This window comes from Stenella coeruleoalba (assembly GCF_951394435.1).
Source record: "Stenella coeruleoalba genome assembly, chromosome: 5".
NCBI classification, from domain to species: Eukaryota; Metazoa; Chordata; class Mammalia; order Artiodactyla; family Delphinidae; genus Stenella; species Stenella coeruleoalba.
This window is the reverse complement of record NC_137150.1, coordinates 79,109,297-79,126,314: the sequence shown is the minus strand read 5'-3', so window position 1 is coordinate 79,126,314 and position 17,018 is coordinate 79,109,297. Positions and strand designations below refer to the sequence as shown.

At 41.2% G+C, this 17,018-nt stretch overlaps 1 protein-coding gene across 4 annotated transcripts in view; it reads left to right on the top strand.

Moving 5' to 3' along the window:
- CFAP91 (cilia and flagella associated protein 91) overlaps positions 1-17,018 on the top strand; it is a 150,064-nt gene that overhangs the window by 117,635 nt on the left and 15,411 nt on the right. For 2 of the 4 annotated variants that reach the window (XR_013828544.1, XM_079922985.1), the window contains one exon: positions 10,871-10,991. Coding sequence is in view for 3 of the 4 variants with exons in the window: in XM_079922985.1 (XP_079779111.1) it covers positions 10,871-10,873 (3 nt within the window). In the remaining variant the exon portion in view is untranslated. Of the gene's footprint in view, positions 1-10,870; positions 12,044-17,018 lie in introns of those variants that run through there. The other 2 variants (XM_079922986.1, XM_079922987.1) reach the window with 2 other exon arrangements.

Here is a 17,018-nt window from a genome sequence, read left to right as displayed (position 1 = left end):
TCTTGGTTGTAGGTTTTTCTCCTTCATCACTTTAAATATGTCCTGCCACTCCCTCTGGCTTGCAGAGTTTCTGCTGAAAGATCAGCTGTTAAACCTTATGGGGATTCCCTTGTGTGTTATTTGTTGTTTTTCCCTTGCTGCTTTTAATGTTTTCTTTGTATTTAATTTTGACAGTTTGACTAATATGTGTCTTGGCTTGTTTCTCGTTGGTTTTATCCTGTAAAGGACTCTCTGTGCTTCCTGGACTTGACTGTTTCCTTTCCCATATTAGGGAAGTTTTCAACTATAACTCTTCAAATATTTTCTCAGTCCCTTTCTTTTTCTCTTCTTCTTCTGGGACCCCTATAATTTGAATGTTGGTGCGTTTAATGGTGTCCCAGAGGTCTCTGAGACTGTCCTCAGTTCTTTTCATTCTTTTTCTTTATTCTGCTCTGCAGTATTTATTTCCACTGTTTTATCTTCCAGGTCACTTATCTGTTCTTCTGCCTCAGTTATTCTGCTATTGATCCCTTCTACAGTATTTTTTTTTTTTTTTAATTTTTTGCGGTACGCGGGCCTCTCTCTGTTGTGGCCTCTCCTGTTGCGGAGCACAGGCTCCGGACGCGCAGGCTCAGCGGCCATGGCTTACAGGCCTAGCCGCTCCGCGGCATGTGGGATCTTCCCGGACTGGGACATGAACCTGTGTCCCCTGCATCGACAGGCAGACTCTCAACCACTGCGCCACCAAGGAAGCCCTCTACAGTATTTTTAATTTCATTTATTTTGTTGTTCATCATTGCTTGTTTCCTCTTTAGTTCTTCTAGGTCCTTGTTAAATGTTTCTTGCATTTTGTCTATTCTATTTCCAAGATTTTGGATCATCTTTACTATCATTATTCTGAATTCTTTTTCAGGTAGACTGCCTATTTCCTCTTCATTTGTTAGGTCTGGTGGGTTTTTATCTTGCTCCTTCATCTGCTGTGTGTTTTTCTGTCTTCTCATTTTGCTTATCTTACTGTGTTTGGGGTCTCCTTTTTGCAGGCTGCAGGTTCGTAGTTCCCGTTGTTTTTGGTGTCTGTCCCTAGTGGCTAAGGTTGGTTCAGTGCGTTGTGTAGGCTTCCTGGTGGAGGGGACTAGTGCCTGTGTTCTGGTGGATGAGGCTGAATCTTGTCTTTCTGGTGGGCAGGTCCACGTCTGTTGGTGTGTTTTGGGGTGTCTGTGGCCTTATTATGATTATAGGCAGCCTTTCTGCTCTTGGGTGGGGTTGTGTTCCTGTCTTGCTAGTTGTTTGGCATAGGATGTTCAGCACTGTAGTTTGCTGGTTGTTGAGTGAAGCTGGGTGTTGGTGTTGAGATGGAGATCTCTGGAAGATTTTTGCCGTTTGATGTTACATGGAGCTGGGAGGTGTCTTGTGGACCAGTCTCCTGAAGTTGGCTCTCCCACCTCAGAGGCACAGCACTGACTCCTGGCTGCAGCGTCAAGAGCCTTTAATCCACACGGCTCAGAGTAAGAGGGAGAAAACGTAGAAAGAAAGAAGGAAAGAAAGAGGATAAAATAAAATAAAATGAAGTAAGGTAAAATAAAATAAATTTATTAAATTAAAAATAATTATTAAAAACTTTTTTTAAAAAAAGTAAAACAAAAAAAACGGACGGACAGAATCGTAGGACAAATGGTGAAAGCAAAGCTATACAGACAAAGTCTCACACAGAAGCGTACACATACACACTCACAAAAAGAGGAAAAGGGGAAAAAATAATAAATCTTGCTCTCAAAGTCCACCTCCTCAGTTTGGGATGATTCGTTGTGTATTCAGGTATTCCACAGATGCAGGGTACATCAGGTTGATTGTGGAGATTTAATCCACTGCTCCTGAGGCTGCTGGGAAAGATTTTCCTTTCTCTTGTTTGTTCTCACAGCTCCCGGGTTTCAGATTTGTATTTGGCCCCGCCTCTGCGTGTAGGTCGCTGGAGGGCGTCTGTTCTTCACTCAGACAGGATGGGGTTAAAGGAGCCGCTGATTAGGGGGCTCTGGCTCACTCAGGCCCGGGGGAGGGAGGGGTACGGAGGTGGGGTGAGCCTGCGGCGGCAGAGGCCAGCGTGACATTGCACCAGGCTCAGGCGCGCCGTGCGTTCTCCTGGGGAAGTTGTCCCTGAATCCCAGGACCCTGGCAGTGGCAGGCTGCACAAGCTCCCTGGAGGGGTGGTGTGGATAGTGACCTGTGCTTGCACACAGGCTTCTTGGCGGAGGCAGCAGCAGCCTTCGCGTCTCATGCACGTCTCGGGTCCAAGCTGATCGCCGCAGCTCGTGCCCGTTTCTGGAGCTCCTTTAAGCAGTGCCCTTAATCCCTCTCCTCATGCACCAGGAAACAAAGAGGGAAGAAAAAGTCTCTTGCCTCTTCGGCAGGTCCCGACTTTTCCCCGGCCTCCCTCCCGGCTAGCTGTGGTGCACTAACCCCTTCAGGCTGTGTTCACACAGCCAACCCCAGTCCTCTCCCTGGGATCTAAGCTCCGAAGCTGGACCCTCAGCTCCCAGCCCCCGTCTGCCCCAGCGGGTGAGCAGACAAGCCTCTCGGGCTGGTGAATGCTGGTTGGCACCGATCCTCTGTGCAGGAATCTCTCCGCTTTGCCCCTCGCACCCCTGTTGCTGCGCTCTCCTCCATGGCTCCAAAGCTTCCCCCCTCCGCCACCCGCAGTCTCCGCCCCCGAAGGGGCTTCCTAGTGTGTGAAAACCTTTCTGCCTTCACAGCTCCCTCCCACTGGTGCAGGTCCCGTCCCTATTCTTTTGTCTCTGTTTTTTCTTTTTTCTTTTGCCCTACTCAGGTACGTGGGGAGTTTCTTCCCTTTTGGGAGGTCTGAGGTCTTCTGCCAGCGTTCAGTAGGTGTTCTGTAGGAGCTGTTCCACGTGTAGATTATTTCTGATGTATCTGTGGGGAGGAAGGTGATCTCCACGTCTTACTCTTCCGCCGTCTTCCCTAAGCTCTCATTGTTGGTTTGATTTGCATTTCTCTAATAATTAGTTATGTTGAGCATATTTTCATCTACCTTTTGGCCATCCATATGTCTTCTTTGGAGAAATGTCTATTTAGATCTTATGCCCATTTTTTGATTGGGTTGTTTTTTTTTAATATTGAGCTGCATGAGCTGTTTATATTATTTTGGAGATTAATCCCTTGTCACTTGCTTCGTTTGCAAATACTTTCTCCCAGTCTATGGGTTGTCGTTTTTTTTTTTTTATGGTTTCCTTTGCTCAAAAAGCAAAAGCTTTTGAGTTTAATTATGTCCCATTTTTTAACGTTTGTTTTTATTTTCATTAATCTAGCATGTGGATCCAAAAAGATATTGCTGTGATTTATGTCAAAGAGTGTTCTGCTTGTTTTTCTCTAGGAGTTTTATAGTATTCGCTCTTACATTCTAGGTCTTTAATCCATTTTGAGTTTATTCTTGTGTATGGTGTTAGAGAATGTTCTAATTTCATTCTTTTACATGTAGTTGTCCAGTTTTCACAACACCACTTATTGAAGAGACTGCCTTTTCTCCATTGTATATCCTTGCCTCCTGTGTCATTGATTAATTGACCATGAGTGCCTGGGTTTATGTCTGGGCTTTCTATCCTGTTCCATTGATCTATATTTGTTTTTGTGCCAGTACCATATTGTCTTGATTACTGTAGCTTTGTAGTATAGTCTGAAGTTGGGGAGCCTGATTCCTCCAGCTTTGTTTTTCGTTCTCAGGATGCTTTGGCTATTCAGGGTCTGTGTTTCCATACAAATTGTAAAATTTTTTGTTCTAATTCTGCGAAAAATGCCATTGGTAATTTGATAAGGATTGCATTGAATCTGTAGATTGCTTTCGATAGTACAGTCATTTTCACAGTATTGATTCTTCCAATCCAAGAACATGGTATATCTCTCCATCTGTTTGTGTCATCTTTTTGATTTTTTTTCATCAGTGTTTGATAGTTTTCTGTGTACAGGTCTTTTGCCTCCTTAGGTAGGTTTATTTCTAGGTATTTTATTCTTTTTTGTTGCAATGGTAAATGCGATTGTTTCCTTAATTTCTCTTTCTGATCATTCATTGTTAGTGTATAAGAATGCAAGAGATTTCTGTGTATTAATTTTGTATCCTGTAACTTTACCAAATTCATTGATTAGCTCTAACAGTTTTCTGGTGGCATCTTTAGGATTTTTTAGCTATATTATCATGTCATCTGCAAACAGTGACAGTTTTACTTTTTCTTTTCCAATATGTATTGCTTTTATTTTTTTTCTCTGATGGCCATGGCTAGGACTTCCAAAACTATGTTGAATAATAGTGGTGAGAGTGGACATCCTTGTTCCTGATTTTAGAGGAAATGCTTTCAGTTTTTCACCATTGAGAATGTCTGCTGTGGGTCTGTCATATATGGCCTTTATTATGTTGAGATAGGTTCCCTCTATGCCCATTTTCTGGAGAGTTTTTATCATAAATGGTGTTGAATTTTGTCAAAAGCTTTTTCTACATCTATTGAGATGATCATACGGTTTTTATTCTTTAATTTGTTAATATGGTATATCACACTGATTGATTTTCATAATATTGAAGAATGCTTGTTTCCCTGTGATAAATACCACTTGATCATTGTGTATGATCCTTTTAATGTGTTGTTGGATTCTGTTTCCTAGTATTTTGTTGAGAATTTTTGCATCTTTGTTCATCAGTGACATTGGTCTGTAATTTTTGTGTGTGTGTGACGTCTTTGTCTGGTTTTGGTATCAGGGTGATGGTGGCCTTGTAGAATAATCTTGGGAGTGTTTCTCCCTCTTCAATTTTTGGAAGAGTTTGAGAAGGATAGGTGTTACCTCTTCTCTAAATATTTGATAGAATTCACCTGTGAAGCCATCTGGTCCTGGACTTTTGTTTCTTAATTTTCAATTTCATTACTTGTGATTGGTCTGTTTATATTTTCTATTTCTTCCTGGTTCGGTCTCGGAAGGTTATCCCTTTCCAAGAATCTGTCCATTTCTTCCAGGTTGTCCATTTTATTGGCATATAGTTGCTTCCCTTTTTCATTTCTGATGTTATTTACTTGGGCCCTTTCTCTTTTTTTCGTGATGAGTTGAATAAAGGATTTATCAATTTTATCTTTTCAAAGAAACAGCTCTTAGTTTCATTAATCTTTTCTACTTTTTTAGAAATAGGCTCTATTTTATTTATTACTGCATGGATGTTTATAATTTCTTTCCTTCAACTAACTTTTGTTTGTTCTTCTTTTTCTAGTTGCTTTAGGTTTAAGGTTAGATTCTTTATTTGAGACTTTTCTTTCCTGAAGTAGTCTTGTATCACACTACAAACTGTCCTCTTAGAGCTGCTTTTGCTGCATCCCAGCGATTTCAGATCACTGCATTTTTTATTTCATTTTTCTCCATGTATTTTTTTAAAATTTCTTCTTTGATTTCTTCAGTGATCCCTTCAGTGATCCATTGGTTGTTTAGTGGCATATTGTTTGGCCTCCACGTGTTTTTTTGCTGCTTTTTCTTGTACTTGGCTTCTAGTCTCATAGAGCTGTGATCAGAAAAGATGCTTGGTAAGATTTCAATTTTCTTAAATTTACTGAGACTTATTTTGTGGCCTAGCATGTAATTTATCCTGGAGAATGTTCCATGTGCACTTGCAAAGAATGTGTATTCTGTTGCTTTTGGAATGCGTGTTCTATATAAACATCTATTAAGTCCATCTGGTCTAGTGTGTCGTTTAGGCCATTGTTTCCTTATTAATTTTCTGTGTGGATGACCTGTCCATTGATGTAAGTGGGGTGTTAAAGTCCCTAGTACAGTAAGTCTCCTACATACGAACGAGTTCCCTTCCGAGAGCACGTTCATAAGTCCCATTTGTTCCTTAAGTCCAACAAAGTTAGCCTAGTTACCCAACTAACACAATCAACTATATAGTACTGTATTGTAATAGGTTTATAATGCTTTTCACACAAATAATACATTAAAAACACAAAAAATATAGAAAACATTTTTAATCTTACAGTACAGTACTTCAAAAAGTACAGTAGAAGGGCTTCCCTGGTAGCACAGTGGTTGAGAGTCCACCTGCTGATTCAGGGGACGTGGGTTCGTGCCCCAGTCCAGGAGGATCCCATGTGCTGCGGAGTTGCTGGGCCCGTGAGCCATGGCCGCTGAGCCTGTGCATCCGGAGCCTGTGCTCCGCAACGGGAGAGGCCACAACAGTGAGAGGCCTACATACCGCAAAAAAAAAAAAAAAAAAAACAAAAAAAACAGTAGAGGAGTACAACAATTGGCACACAGGGCATTTTCGCATCTTTGAAAGTTTGCAACTTGAAGGTTCACGTGTAGGGGACTGTATTGGAAACCTGGATGGAGTCAAAAGAGAGAGCAAAGATCAAAATGTCTGTGGGTTTTCTATAAACATGTAAATTTCCAGATGAAAACTATTCTTACAGAAAATCTGTTTGTATTTCGTTGCAGATAAATTTCTGAATAATTTCATTCCTCAGTAGGGATTGCCTGTTTTCATTGCCTGTGACAGAGGGACCCATATTATAGATCTTGTTGTTAAATCAGTAAATTCTTTAACACACACACACACACACACACACAAAGTTCCTAGTATTATGTGCTACTGTTGATTTTCGCCCTTTATGTCTGTTAATATGTTTAAGTGTTCCTATGTTGGGTGCATATATATTTACAACTGTTACATTTTCTTCTTGGATTAATCCCTTGATTATTATGTAATGTCTCCTTCTTTGGCTCTCCTAACAGTCTTTGTTTTAATGTCTATTTTATCTAAGTATTGCACCCCTGCTTCTTGTTGATTTCTTTTTGCATGTAATACCTTTTTCCATCCTCTCACTCTCAGTCTGTGTCTTTAGATCTCAACTGAGTCTCTTGTAGGCAGTATATATATATGGCTTTTATTTTTGTATACATTCAGTCACTATGTCTTTTGATTAGAGAATTTATTCCATTTACATTTAAAGTAATTATGGACAGGTAGGTATTTCCATTTTTTAATTGCTTTGGGGTTGTTTTCTGTAACTCTTTTGTTCCTTTCTTCTTTCCTTCTCTTCCCTTGTGATTTGATGATGTTTTCAGTGTTGTTTGGCTTCCTGTCTCTTTTTTTGTGTGTATCTATTATAGATTTTTGGTTTATGGTTACCATTAGGTTTATACATAGATGTAGATAGGTCTATCTGTATCTATATATGATTATTTTAAGTGCTTATCTCTTAATTTCAAACAAACACATTTTAACAACTCTGCATTTTTACTCCCCTCCCTTTTTGCAATTACTGTTTTTGTCATCGTACTTTATATCTAGTTTTATGTATCCCTTAACGGCTTATTGTGGATATAGGTGATTTTACTACTTTTGTCTTTTAACCTTCCTACTAGCTTTGTATGTGGTTGATTTACTACCTTAACTTTACTACCTTATACTTACCTTTACCAGTGAGCTTTTTCTTTTCATAATTTTCATGTTTCTAGTTGTGGCCTTTTCTTTTTCACTTAGAGAAGTCCCTTTAACATTTCTTGTAAAGCTGATTTGGTGGTACTGAACTCTTTTAGCTTTTGCCTGTCTGTAAAACTTTTGATCTCTTCATCAAATCTGAATGAAAGACTTGCCAAGTAGAGTATTCTTGGTTGTGGGTTTTCCCTTTCATCACTTCAGCTATATCTTGCCGCTCTTTTCTGGCCTGCAGAGTTTCTGCTGAAAAGTCATCTGATAGCCTTATGGGAGTTCCCTAGTACATAATTTGTTGCTTTTCCCTTGCTACTTTTAATAATATCCCTTTATCTTTGATTAATTACAGAGTGTTTTGGTGTGGTCCTCTTTGGGTTGATCATGTTTGGGACTCTCCGTGCTTCCTAGACTTGCATGTTTGTTTCATTTCACAGGTTAGGGAAGTTTGCAGCTGTTTTGGCTTCAAATATGTTCTCCGTCCCTTTCTCTGTCTTCTCCTTCTGGGACCCCTGTAATGTAAATGTTAGTATATGTGATGTTTTCCCAGAGGTCTCTTAAAAAACTGTCCTCATTTCTATCCTTTTTTTCTATTCAGCTTGAATGATTTCCACTAATCTGTCTTACAGCTTGCTGATCCATTCCTCTGTATTACTTAATCTACTGTTGATTCCTTCTAGTGTATTTTTCATTTCAGTTATTATATTTTCATCTGTTTGGTTCTTTATATTTTCTCTTTGTTAAAACCTTCTAACCTCACTCTGTTCATCCGTTCTCTAGAGTTCCTTTTTTTGTTGCTGTTCTGCCTTATTTTTTTATTGAAGAATAGTTGATTTACAGTGTTGTGTTAATTTCTGCTGTACAGAAAAGTGATTCAGTTATACATATATACACATTCTCTTTTTACATTCTTTTCCATTATGGTTTATCACAGGATATTGAATATAAGTTCTCTATGCTTTACAGTAGGACCTTGTTTATCCATTCCATGTCTGGTGAGGGGGTCCAGATTCTGCGGAGGCTGGCTGAGGGGCCCAAAGTGTCTCAGAGCTGGTATTGGCCTGCCGGTGGGTGGGGCTGGGGCCCAGCAGGTTTGGGGTTGGTGCCAGCCTACTGATAGGTTGGAGCCAGGTTCCAAGGCCTCTTGCTGCAGGCCCTGGGGGGTCCCAGTTATAGTGCTTGTGTGCTCTGGTGGACAGGGCCATGTCCATGAGTGGCTGTGGGCTCAAGGTGTTTTAAGGTAACCTGCCCACTGGTGGGTGGGGCTGTGTCCCTGCCCAGCTAGTCGCTTGGCCTGAGGCATTCCAGTACCGGTGCCTACAGGCTGGTGGGTGTGGGCGGTACTGGGTCCTGAGGCTGATGAGTTAGAGCACCATTTACAAAATGGTGCTCACCAGCACCTGTGTCCATGTGGTAGAAAAAGCTCCCCAGAGTGGTTACCATGAGTGTCTGTGTCCCCAGGGTGAGGTCCAGTTGCCTCCTACCACCCCAGGAAACTCGCCAAGATCAGTGTGTGGGTCTGACCCAGGGTCCTTTCAAATTACTGCTTCTGCCCTGGGTGCCACAGTGTGTAAGATTTTGTGTGTACCTTTTAAGAGTGGAGTCTTGGGCTTCTCTGGTGGCACAGTGGTTGAGAGTCCGTCTGCCGATGCAGAGGACATGGGTTCGTGCTCTGGTCCGGGAAGATCCCACATGCCATGGAGCGGCTGGGCCCATGAGCCATGGCCGCTGAGCCTGAGTGTCCGAAGCCTGTGCTCTGCAATGGGAGAGGCCACAACAGTGAGAGGCCTGCGTACCACAAAAAAAGAAAAAAACGAGTGGAGTCTCTATATACCACAGCCCACAGGGTTTCCTGAAAGAAAGCCCCACTAGCCTTCAAAGCCAAATATTGTGGGTACTCATCTTTCCAGTGGAGGACCCCTGGGCTGTGGAGCCCAATGTGGGGTTCAGACCCCTCACTCCTTGGGGAGAAGCTCTTCAATTCTAGTTATTTTCCTGTTTGTAGGTTGCCTACCAGGGGTACGGCTCTTGACTATACCACAACCCCACTCATCCTACCCATCTTACTGTGGTTCTTTCTTTGTATCTTTAGTTGTAGAGGTCTTTTCTGGTAGGTTTTGGTCTTTCTCATCAGTAGTTTCTCTGTAAATAGTTATTTTGGTGTGAGAGGAGGTGAGCTCAGAGTCTTCCTAATCCACCAACTCTCATTTTTCTAAAAGTTCATGGAGGGGAATGACCTTGAAGATCTTATTCAGATGAAAATAATAGTAACTACCAAGGTTTAGATGCATACTACGTTCCAGACAATGTACTAAGCATTTTTAGAAATACCTTATTTGAATTTCTTACATCTATAGATGTGCTCTCATAGTTCAGTTAAGGAAGTTGGTGCTTAGAGACATTATACAGTATGCAGATTGTACCATGGTCTGTGTGGCTCCAAAGTCCCCATTCTTTCAACCATACTGCTCTGAAGTGTTGTAAGTTGCTATGTGATTTACCCTATATAAACTAGCTGACACCTCAATAGCATAGAATCCACAGTACTGCTTATTATGCTTTACTGGCTGTATGACTTTAGGCAAATTACCTAATCTCTCTGTGTCTCAGTTGCCACATCTGAAAATGGGGATATTAATACTACTCTCTTTTAGGGTTGTGGGTGGCTTAAATGAATAAGTATATGCCAACTGCTTAAAACAGTGCCTGGTACAAAGTAAGGACAAATGCTAACTGCTGTCATCATCATCATCACAATTACCTCTTTCCAAGGCAAACGGGATGCTTAATGTACTAAGTCTTGGTAATAAATATTCTTAGAATGTGGAACTAGGACCAGCTTTTAAATCCGTGAGCTCAGAAACTCATCATTCAACAAGTACCCTTCATATTAGGGACTAAGGCTCAAAGAGAAGTATGAAACAAGGTCTTTACCTTTATGTCATTTACAATCTAGGTAAACAAAATGTAACTCACATGAAGTACTTCAGTGCTGAACAGGTCTGTACAAATTCAAGTGTGGTCACGGTAAATGTGGGCTGACTCAGTCAAAGGAGACTTCCTGGAGGAGCTGGGACTTGCGCTGGGCTTTGCAGAAGGGCAGGATTTAGAATGCAGGCATTCCAGGTGAGGGAAGCTGCTAAGCAGTAGAATGGAGGCAAACCTGGTGGGGAGGAGCATGACCGGACTGAGCAGAGAGTGGAACAGGGGGAGCAGCAATAATAAGATTTGGGTTGAGTTACCCTTGGAATGTATCCTTCCAAAACAGACAGCAGGTAATTTTTCTTTAATCCAGTCAGCCTTAAGTAAGAGAATATGTGGTTTACAAAGTTATCATTTCTGTCACTACTCTCTTGAGAATCTTTGGGAATGATATGTTCCGACTTCCAGAGTAATAAGTCTTCTGTCCCTTTGGCACAGTGAGGAACGCACAGCAGAAGCACATCCTCGCAGCCCATAAGGTCATCCACAGGCACACGGAAGACATGCTCCAGAAGCACTGTGTTGAGCAACAGCAAGCATCAGACACTGAGCTACTTGAGGGAGAAACTGAAAATGAGCAAAACAGCTAAGGTACGTTTGATTTTTCATCTGGAAGTAGAGAGGAGGACAAGCAGCCTCATTCAGCTCTGCGCTGTACTCTAACAATCATAATGTGGAAAATGAAGCATTCCCACTTAAACTGGTGCATTTCATGCATCTATTTGACAGGCCTGAAGCAGTTACTGTTTGCTAAGGTTTCCACTACAGAGTCAAGAAAAAAGTGTCCTCATGCTTTCTTTCTGTCTGATTGTGGCAGCCCAGATTGAATGGGGGAATACAGGGGAAAAAATTAGTGCATTTCATCTGGGTTATGGAATCTGCTATTGAAAGTTGTTGTTAGAGAACAGAGTTGATATGACAGAAACTGGACTCTTGTGACCAGAAAACAGGACTCAAAGTTACTTTTATAGGTTCTTTTAGCATATGACTGTATGCCATCACAGATAAAGCTACAAAATGTGTCACTGTTACTAAAAAAAAAAAAAGCTTGTTCTTAGGGGGTACGTTGTCTAACTCCACATCGCACTGTTCTAGCTATAAACATGGCATGAGGCACAGCCTGCCCAATTCTAGCCCTGATGCCCTCTGCAGTATCAACCAGGGGCCTGGTCTTAGGTGCAACTGAACATTCATACTCACAAGACTAATAGGCCATATTTGGTATGATTTGAGTATCAATCTACTCAGAAAGACAGATATAATACAGGACCCACAGCTTCCAGCAGGGCAGCATCAGGTGTTTCTCTTCCTGTGGGAGCTCTCACTGAATCCACACAGAAGACCACATAGCTGTTTCCTTTAGCCCCCAGGTTACAAAGCTCAGGTGCAAGGAAAAGAGACCAGGTGCTTTGGGTGGGTGCAGGAGCTGTCCTGATTTACATGCTCCTGGACCAGTATCTCTTGTAATAATTCCATCAGCATAGTTTCCAGGGCCGCCCCCCCACCCCCCACAATGGATTTGCCCAGTTACAAAAGTCAGCACACTTAGGAAACCTGAAAGTTACAGTTTCCTGTTAGGTATTAATAACTTATTTATAATTCCTCCAAGTCAGATGCTAGTTCCAATCAGGGGTCGTTTTTACCTTAAGTAGTGTTGCTTAGTAACACAGCTGACACGTACCACCTTATCACATTACTGGAAAACAGAGCTAGAGGGTCAGTTCAAAGTAAAATTCTCATGAGAAGGGGAAACGGAGTGAACCTTTTGCCTCTACCTTGTCCCTTAACACCCCCATGGTAGAGGCACGTCATCTGCTATTTTGGCCTTGAGGGTGTGCTCTCAGGTGAGGGAAGGCACTAAGGCTTTAGGGGGAAATTTGCACCTGGCATTGAGAAGGTTTGGGTGTTGGTAGCTCTACCTCTAACTATATAATCTTATACAAATAATTTCGCTTCACTTGAGGTTTACCCATGAACATGTGACCAAGAGACCTTCTGCAGGGAAATCTACTGGGACCTTAAGTATCAGAGAGGCGCATGGAAGGAAGTTTCAGATGAGGGGGCAGTTAAGAGAGTAGAGGAAAAACTGATAATTCTTAAATAACAAACTATGGCTGTAAATTACAGCAGAAAATCCTTTGTTTTTCATTCATTAATAATGAAATAACCTCTGAAATCACTGAAGATATAAGCCATGTATTTACATATAATGTTATATACTATTCTATATAATATAAATTCAAGGATCAAAGCCTTTTGCCTATCTATCTTATTATTGTTAAAAATCAGCCTTAGAAATCCATTTCCTCTGTCAGGTCCCTTGGGTCTCTCCCTATATGGTTGATGTTGGAAAGTGAGGGAAGGAAGCTGAGAGCATGCACTGGGAAGAGCTCAGGTGCAAGGCATTGCTAGCCAATTCTCCAAGCAGATGAAGAATTGAGTGCCTTGGTCCTGAAACAGTGATCTGGACAGCATCACAGCATTCTCTGGACATATAAACAAACAGACCCAGCTTTCTGGTGGAAGACAGGAGATGATGAGGGCTAACTTAAGGCAATAATAAAAATTATAACAATGAGCCTAGACACACAGCTGAGACAAGATGGCAGAGTAGAAGGACATGAGCTCACCTCTTCTTAGGGAAACACTGAAGTCACAACTAACTGCTGAACAAGAATTGACCAAAAATTGCTGGAACTTACCAAAAAAGATACCCTACATCCAAAGACAAAGAAAAAGCCACAACGAGATGGTAGGAGGAGCATGATAAAATCAAATCCCATACATGCCAGGTGGGTGACCCACAACCTGGAAAACAATTTTACCACAGAAGTTCACCCACAGGAATGAAGGTTCTGAGCCCCATGTCAGGCTCCCCAGCCTGGGGGTCTGGCAATGGGAGGAGGAGCCCCCAGAGAATCTGGCTTTGAAGGCCATCAGGTTTTGATCACAGGAATTCCGCGGGACTGGGGGAAACTCCACTCTTGGAGGGTGTGCACCATGAACCAGGGAGAAAAGCAGTAACCTCATAAGAGACTGGGTAGTCTTACCTGCTAGTATTGGAGGGTCTCCTGTGGAGGCGTGCACCTGTGGCTCACTGCAAGGACAAGAACACTGGTGGCAATAGTTCTGGGGAGTACTCATTGGCGTGAGCCCTCCTGGAGGCCACCGTTTTCTCACCAAGACCTGGCCCCACCCAACAGCCTGTAGGCTCCACTGCTGGGACACCTCAGGCCAAACAACCAACAGGGTGGGAACACAGCCCCACCCATCAACAGACAGGCTGCTTAAAGTCTTCCTGAGCACGCAGCTGCCTGATAAACATACCCCTTGACATGGCCCTGCCCATCAGAGGGACAAGAGCCAGCTCCACCCACCACTGGGCAGAAACCAGTCCCTCCCACCAGGAAGCCTACACAAGCCTCTTAGCCTCATCCACCAGGGGCCAGGCAGCAGAAGCAAGAAGAACTACAACCCTGCAGCCTGTGGAACAGAAACTGCAATTACAGAAAGTTAGACAAAATGAGACAGTAGAGGAATGTGTCCCAGATGAAGGAACAAGGTAAAACTCCAGAAGAACAACTAAGTGAAGGGGAGACAGGCAGTCTACCTGAAATAATGATAGTAAAGATGATCCAAGATCTCAGAAAAAGAATGGAGGCACAGATTGAGAAGATCTTTGTTTAACAAAGAGCTAGAAGCTTTAAAGAACAAACAGAGATGAACAATACAATAACTGAAATGAAAGATATATGAGAAGGAATAACTGAGGCAAAAGAACAGATAAGTGAGCTGGAAGACAGAATGGTGGAAATCACTGCTGTGGAACAGAATAAAGAAAAAAGAATGAGAAGAAATGAGGACAGTATAAGAGACCTCTGGGACAACATTAAACATACCAACACTTGCTTTATAAGGGTCCCAGAAGGAGAAAGGACCTGAGAAAATATTTGAAGAGATATGAATATTTGAAGAGATATCTGAAAACTTCCCTAACATGGGAAAGGAAACAGTCACCCAAGTCCAGGAAGTGCAGAGAGTCCCAGGCAGAATAAACCCCAGAAGGGATACACCAAGACACACAGTGATGAAATTGACCAAAATTAAAGACAAAGAAAAAAACCTTAAAAGCAACATACAAGGCAATTCTCACAAGGTTATCAGCTGATTTCTCAGCAGAAACTCTGCAGGCCGGAGGGGAGTCACATGATATATTTAAACTGATGAAAAGGAAGAACCAATAACCAAGAATAAGCTACCCAGCAAGGCTCTCAGATTCGATGGAGAAATCAAAAGCTCAGGCAAAAGCTAATAAGATAATTCAGTACCACCAGACCAGCTTTGCAACAAATGCTGAATGAAATTTTCTAGGTGGAAAAGAAAAGGCCACAATTAGAAACAAGAAAATTATGAATGGAAAAACTCACCGGTAAAGGCAAACATATGGTAAAGGTAGGAAATCATCTACACACAAATAGTATATCAAAACCAGCAATCATGAGAAAAGGAGAGCACAAATGCAGGCTATTGGAAATGCATTTGAAATTAAAAGACCAGCAACTCAAAACAATTTTGTTTATATATAGACAGCTATATCAAAACCTCATGGGAATGGCAAACCAAAAATCTACAATAGATAAACACAAAAAAGAAAAGAAATCCAAACACAACACTGAAGTCAGTCATCAAATCACAAGAGAAGGGAACAAAAGAGGAAGGGAATTAAAAAGACCTACAAAAACAAATCCAAAACAATTAACAAAATGGCAATAAGAAAATACATATCAATATTTACCTTAAAAATAAATGGAGTATATGCCACAACCAAAAAACACAGACTGGCTGAATGGATACAAAAACAAGACCCATATATATGCTGTCTACAAAAGACCCATTTCAGATATAGGGACACATACAGACTGAAAGTGAGGGAATGGAAAAAGAGATTCCATGTAAATGGAAATCAAAAGAAAGCTGGAGTAGCAATATTCATATCAAACAAAATAGACTTTAAAATAAAGACTATTTACAAGAGACAAAGGACACTACATAATGATCAAGGGATTAATCCAAGAAGAAGATACAACAATTGTAAATATGTATGGACCCAACATAGGAGCACCTCAATATATAAGGCAAATAGTAACAGCCATTAAAGGAGAAATCCCCCACATAATAATAGTGGTGGACTTTAACACCCCACTTTCATCAATGCACAGATCATCCAGAAAGAAAATCAATAAGGAACCACAGGCCTTATATGACACATTAGACCAGGTGGGCTTAATTGATACTTACAGAGCATGCCATTCAAAAGCAGCAGAATACACATTCTTCTCAAGTGCACATTCTTCTCCAGGATTGATCACATGCTGGGCCACAAAGTGAGCCTCAGTAAATTTAAGAAAACTGAAATCATATCAAGCATCTTTTCTGACCACAACGCTATGGGATTAAAAATCAACTACAAGAAAATAAACTATAAAAAACACATGGAGTCTAAAGAGTATGCAATTAAACAACCAATGGATCACTGAAGAAATCAAAGAGGAAATAAAAAATACCCAGAGACAAAACAAAAGCATGACAATCCAAAACTTATGAAACACTTCAATCCAGAGAGGGTAGCTTTTTTTACAGCACAGATAGAGGATGTCTCCCAGGAAAGTAAAATATCAGTCCCCCTCTCTGGAATGGAATTTACTCTCTTGTACTCCACAGCAAAGTTTCTCTCGCTCTCTCTCTGTCTCTCTCTCTGTCACTCTCTCTCTCTCTCTCTCTCTCTCTCTCTCATATGAACAGGAATCCAGCAGCCCTATATAATGTCTGTCTTTCCCCCTGTGGAGTTCCTTATCCATACTGTACCCCAAAACATATGCATGTGCCATCTAGCCCTCACCAAATCACCGTTGTGAGAACTGATTTCTCACAAGGTTTTCTGTGAGTAGTAAGTGGTTCTTGTCTCTGACTCAAAGAATCTTCTGTACCCACCCATGTATGCACATACATTAAAAAAAACTTATGGGATGCAGCAAAAGCAGTTCTAAGAGGGAATTTTACAGCAAATACAATCATACCTCAAGAAACAAGAAAAATCTCAAATAAATAACCTAACATACACCTAAAGCAACTAGAGAAAGAACAAACAAAACCCAAAGTTAATAGAAAGAGCGAAATCGTAAAGATCAGAGCAGAAATAAATGAAACAGAAATGAAGAAAACAATAGAAAAGATCAATGAAACTAAAAGCTGGTTCTTTGAAAAGATAAACAAAATTGATAAGCCTTTAGCCAGACTCATCAAGGAAAAGAGGGAGAAGGCTCAAATCAATAAAATTAGAAATGAAAAAGGAGAAGTTACCATGGACACCACAGAAATACACAAGAACATAAGCGACTACTACAGGCAACTATATGCCAATAAATGGACAACCTAGTAGAAATGGACGAATTCTTAGAAAGATACAATCTCTCAAGACTGAACCAAGAAGAAATAGAAAATATGAACAGGCCAATCACAAGTACTGAAATTGAAACTGCGATTTAAAAACTTAACAACAAACAAAATTCCAGGACTAGATGGCAGG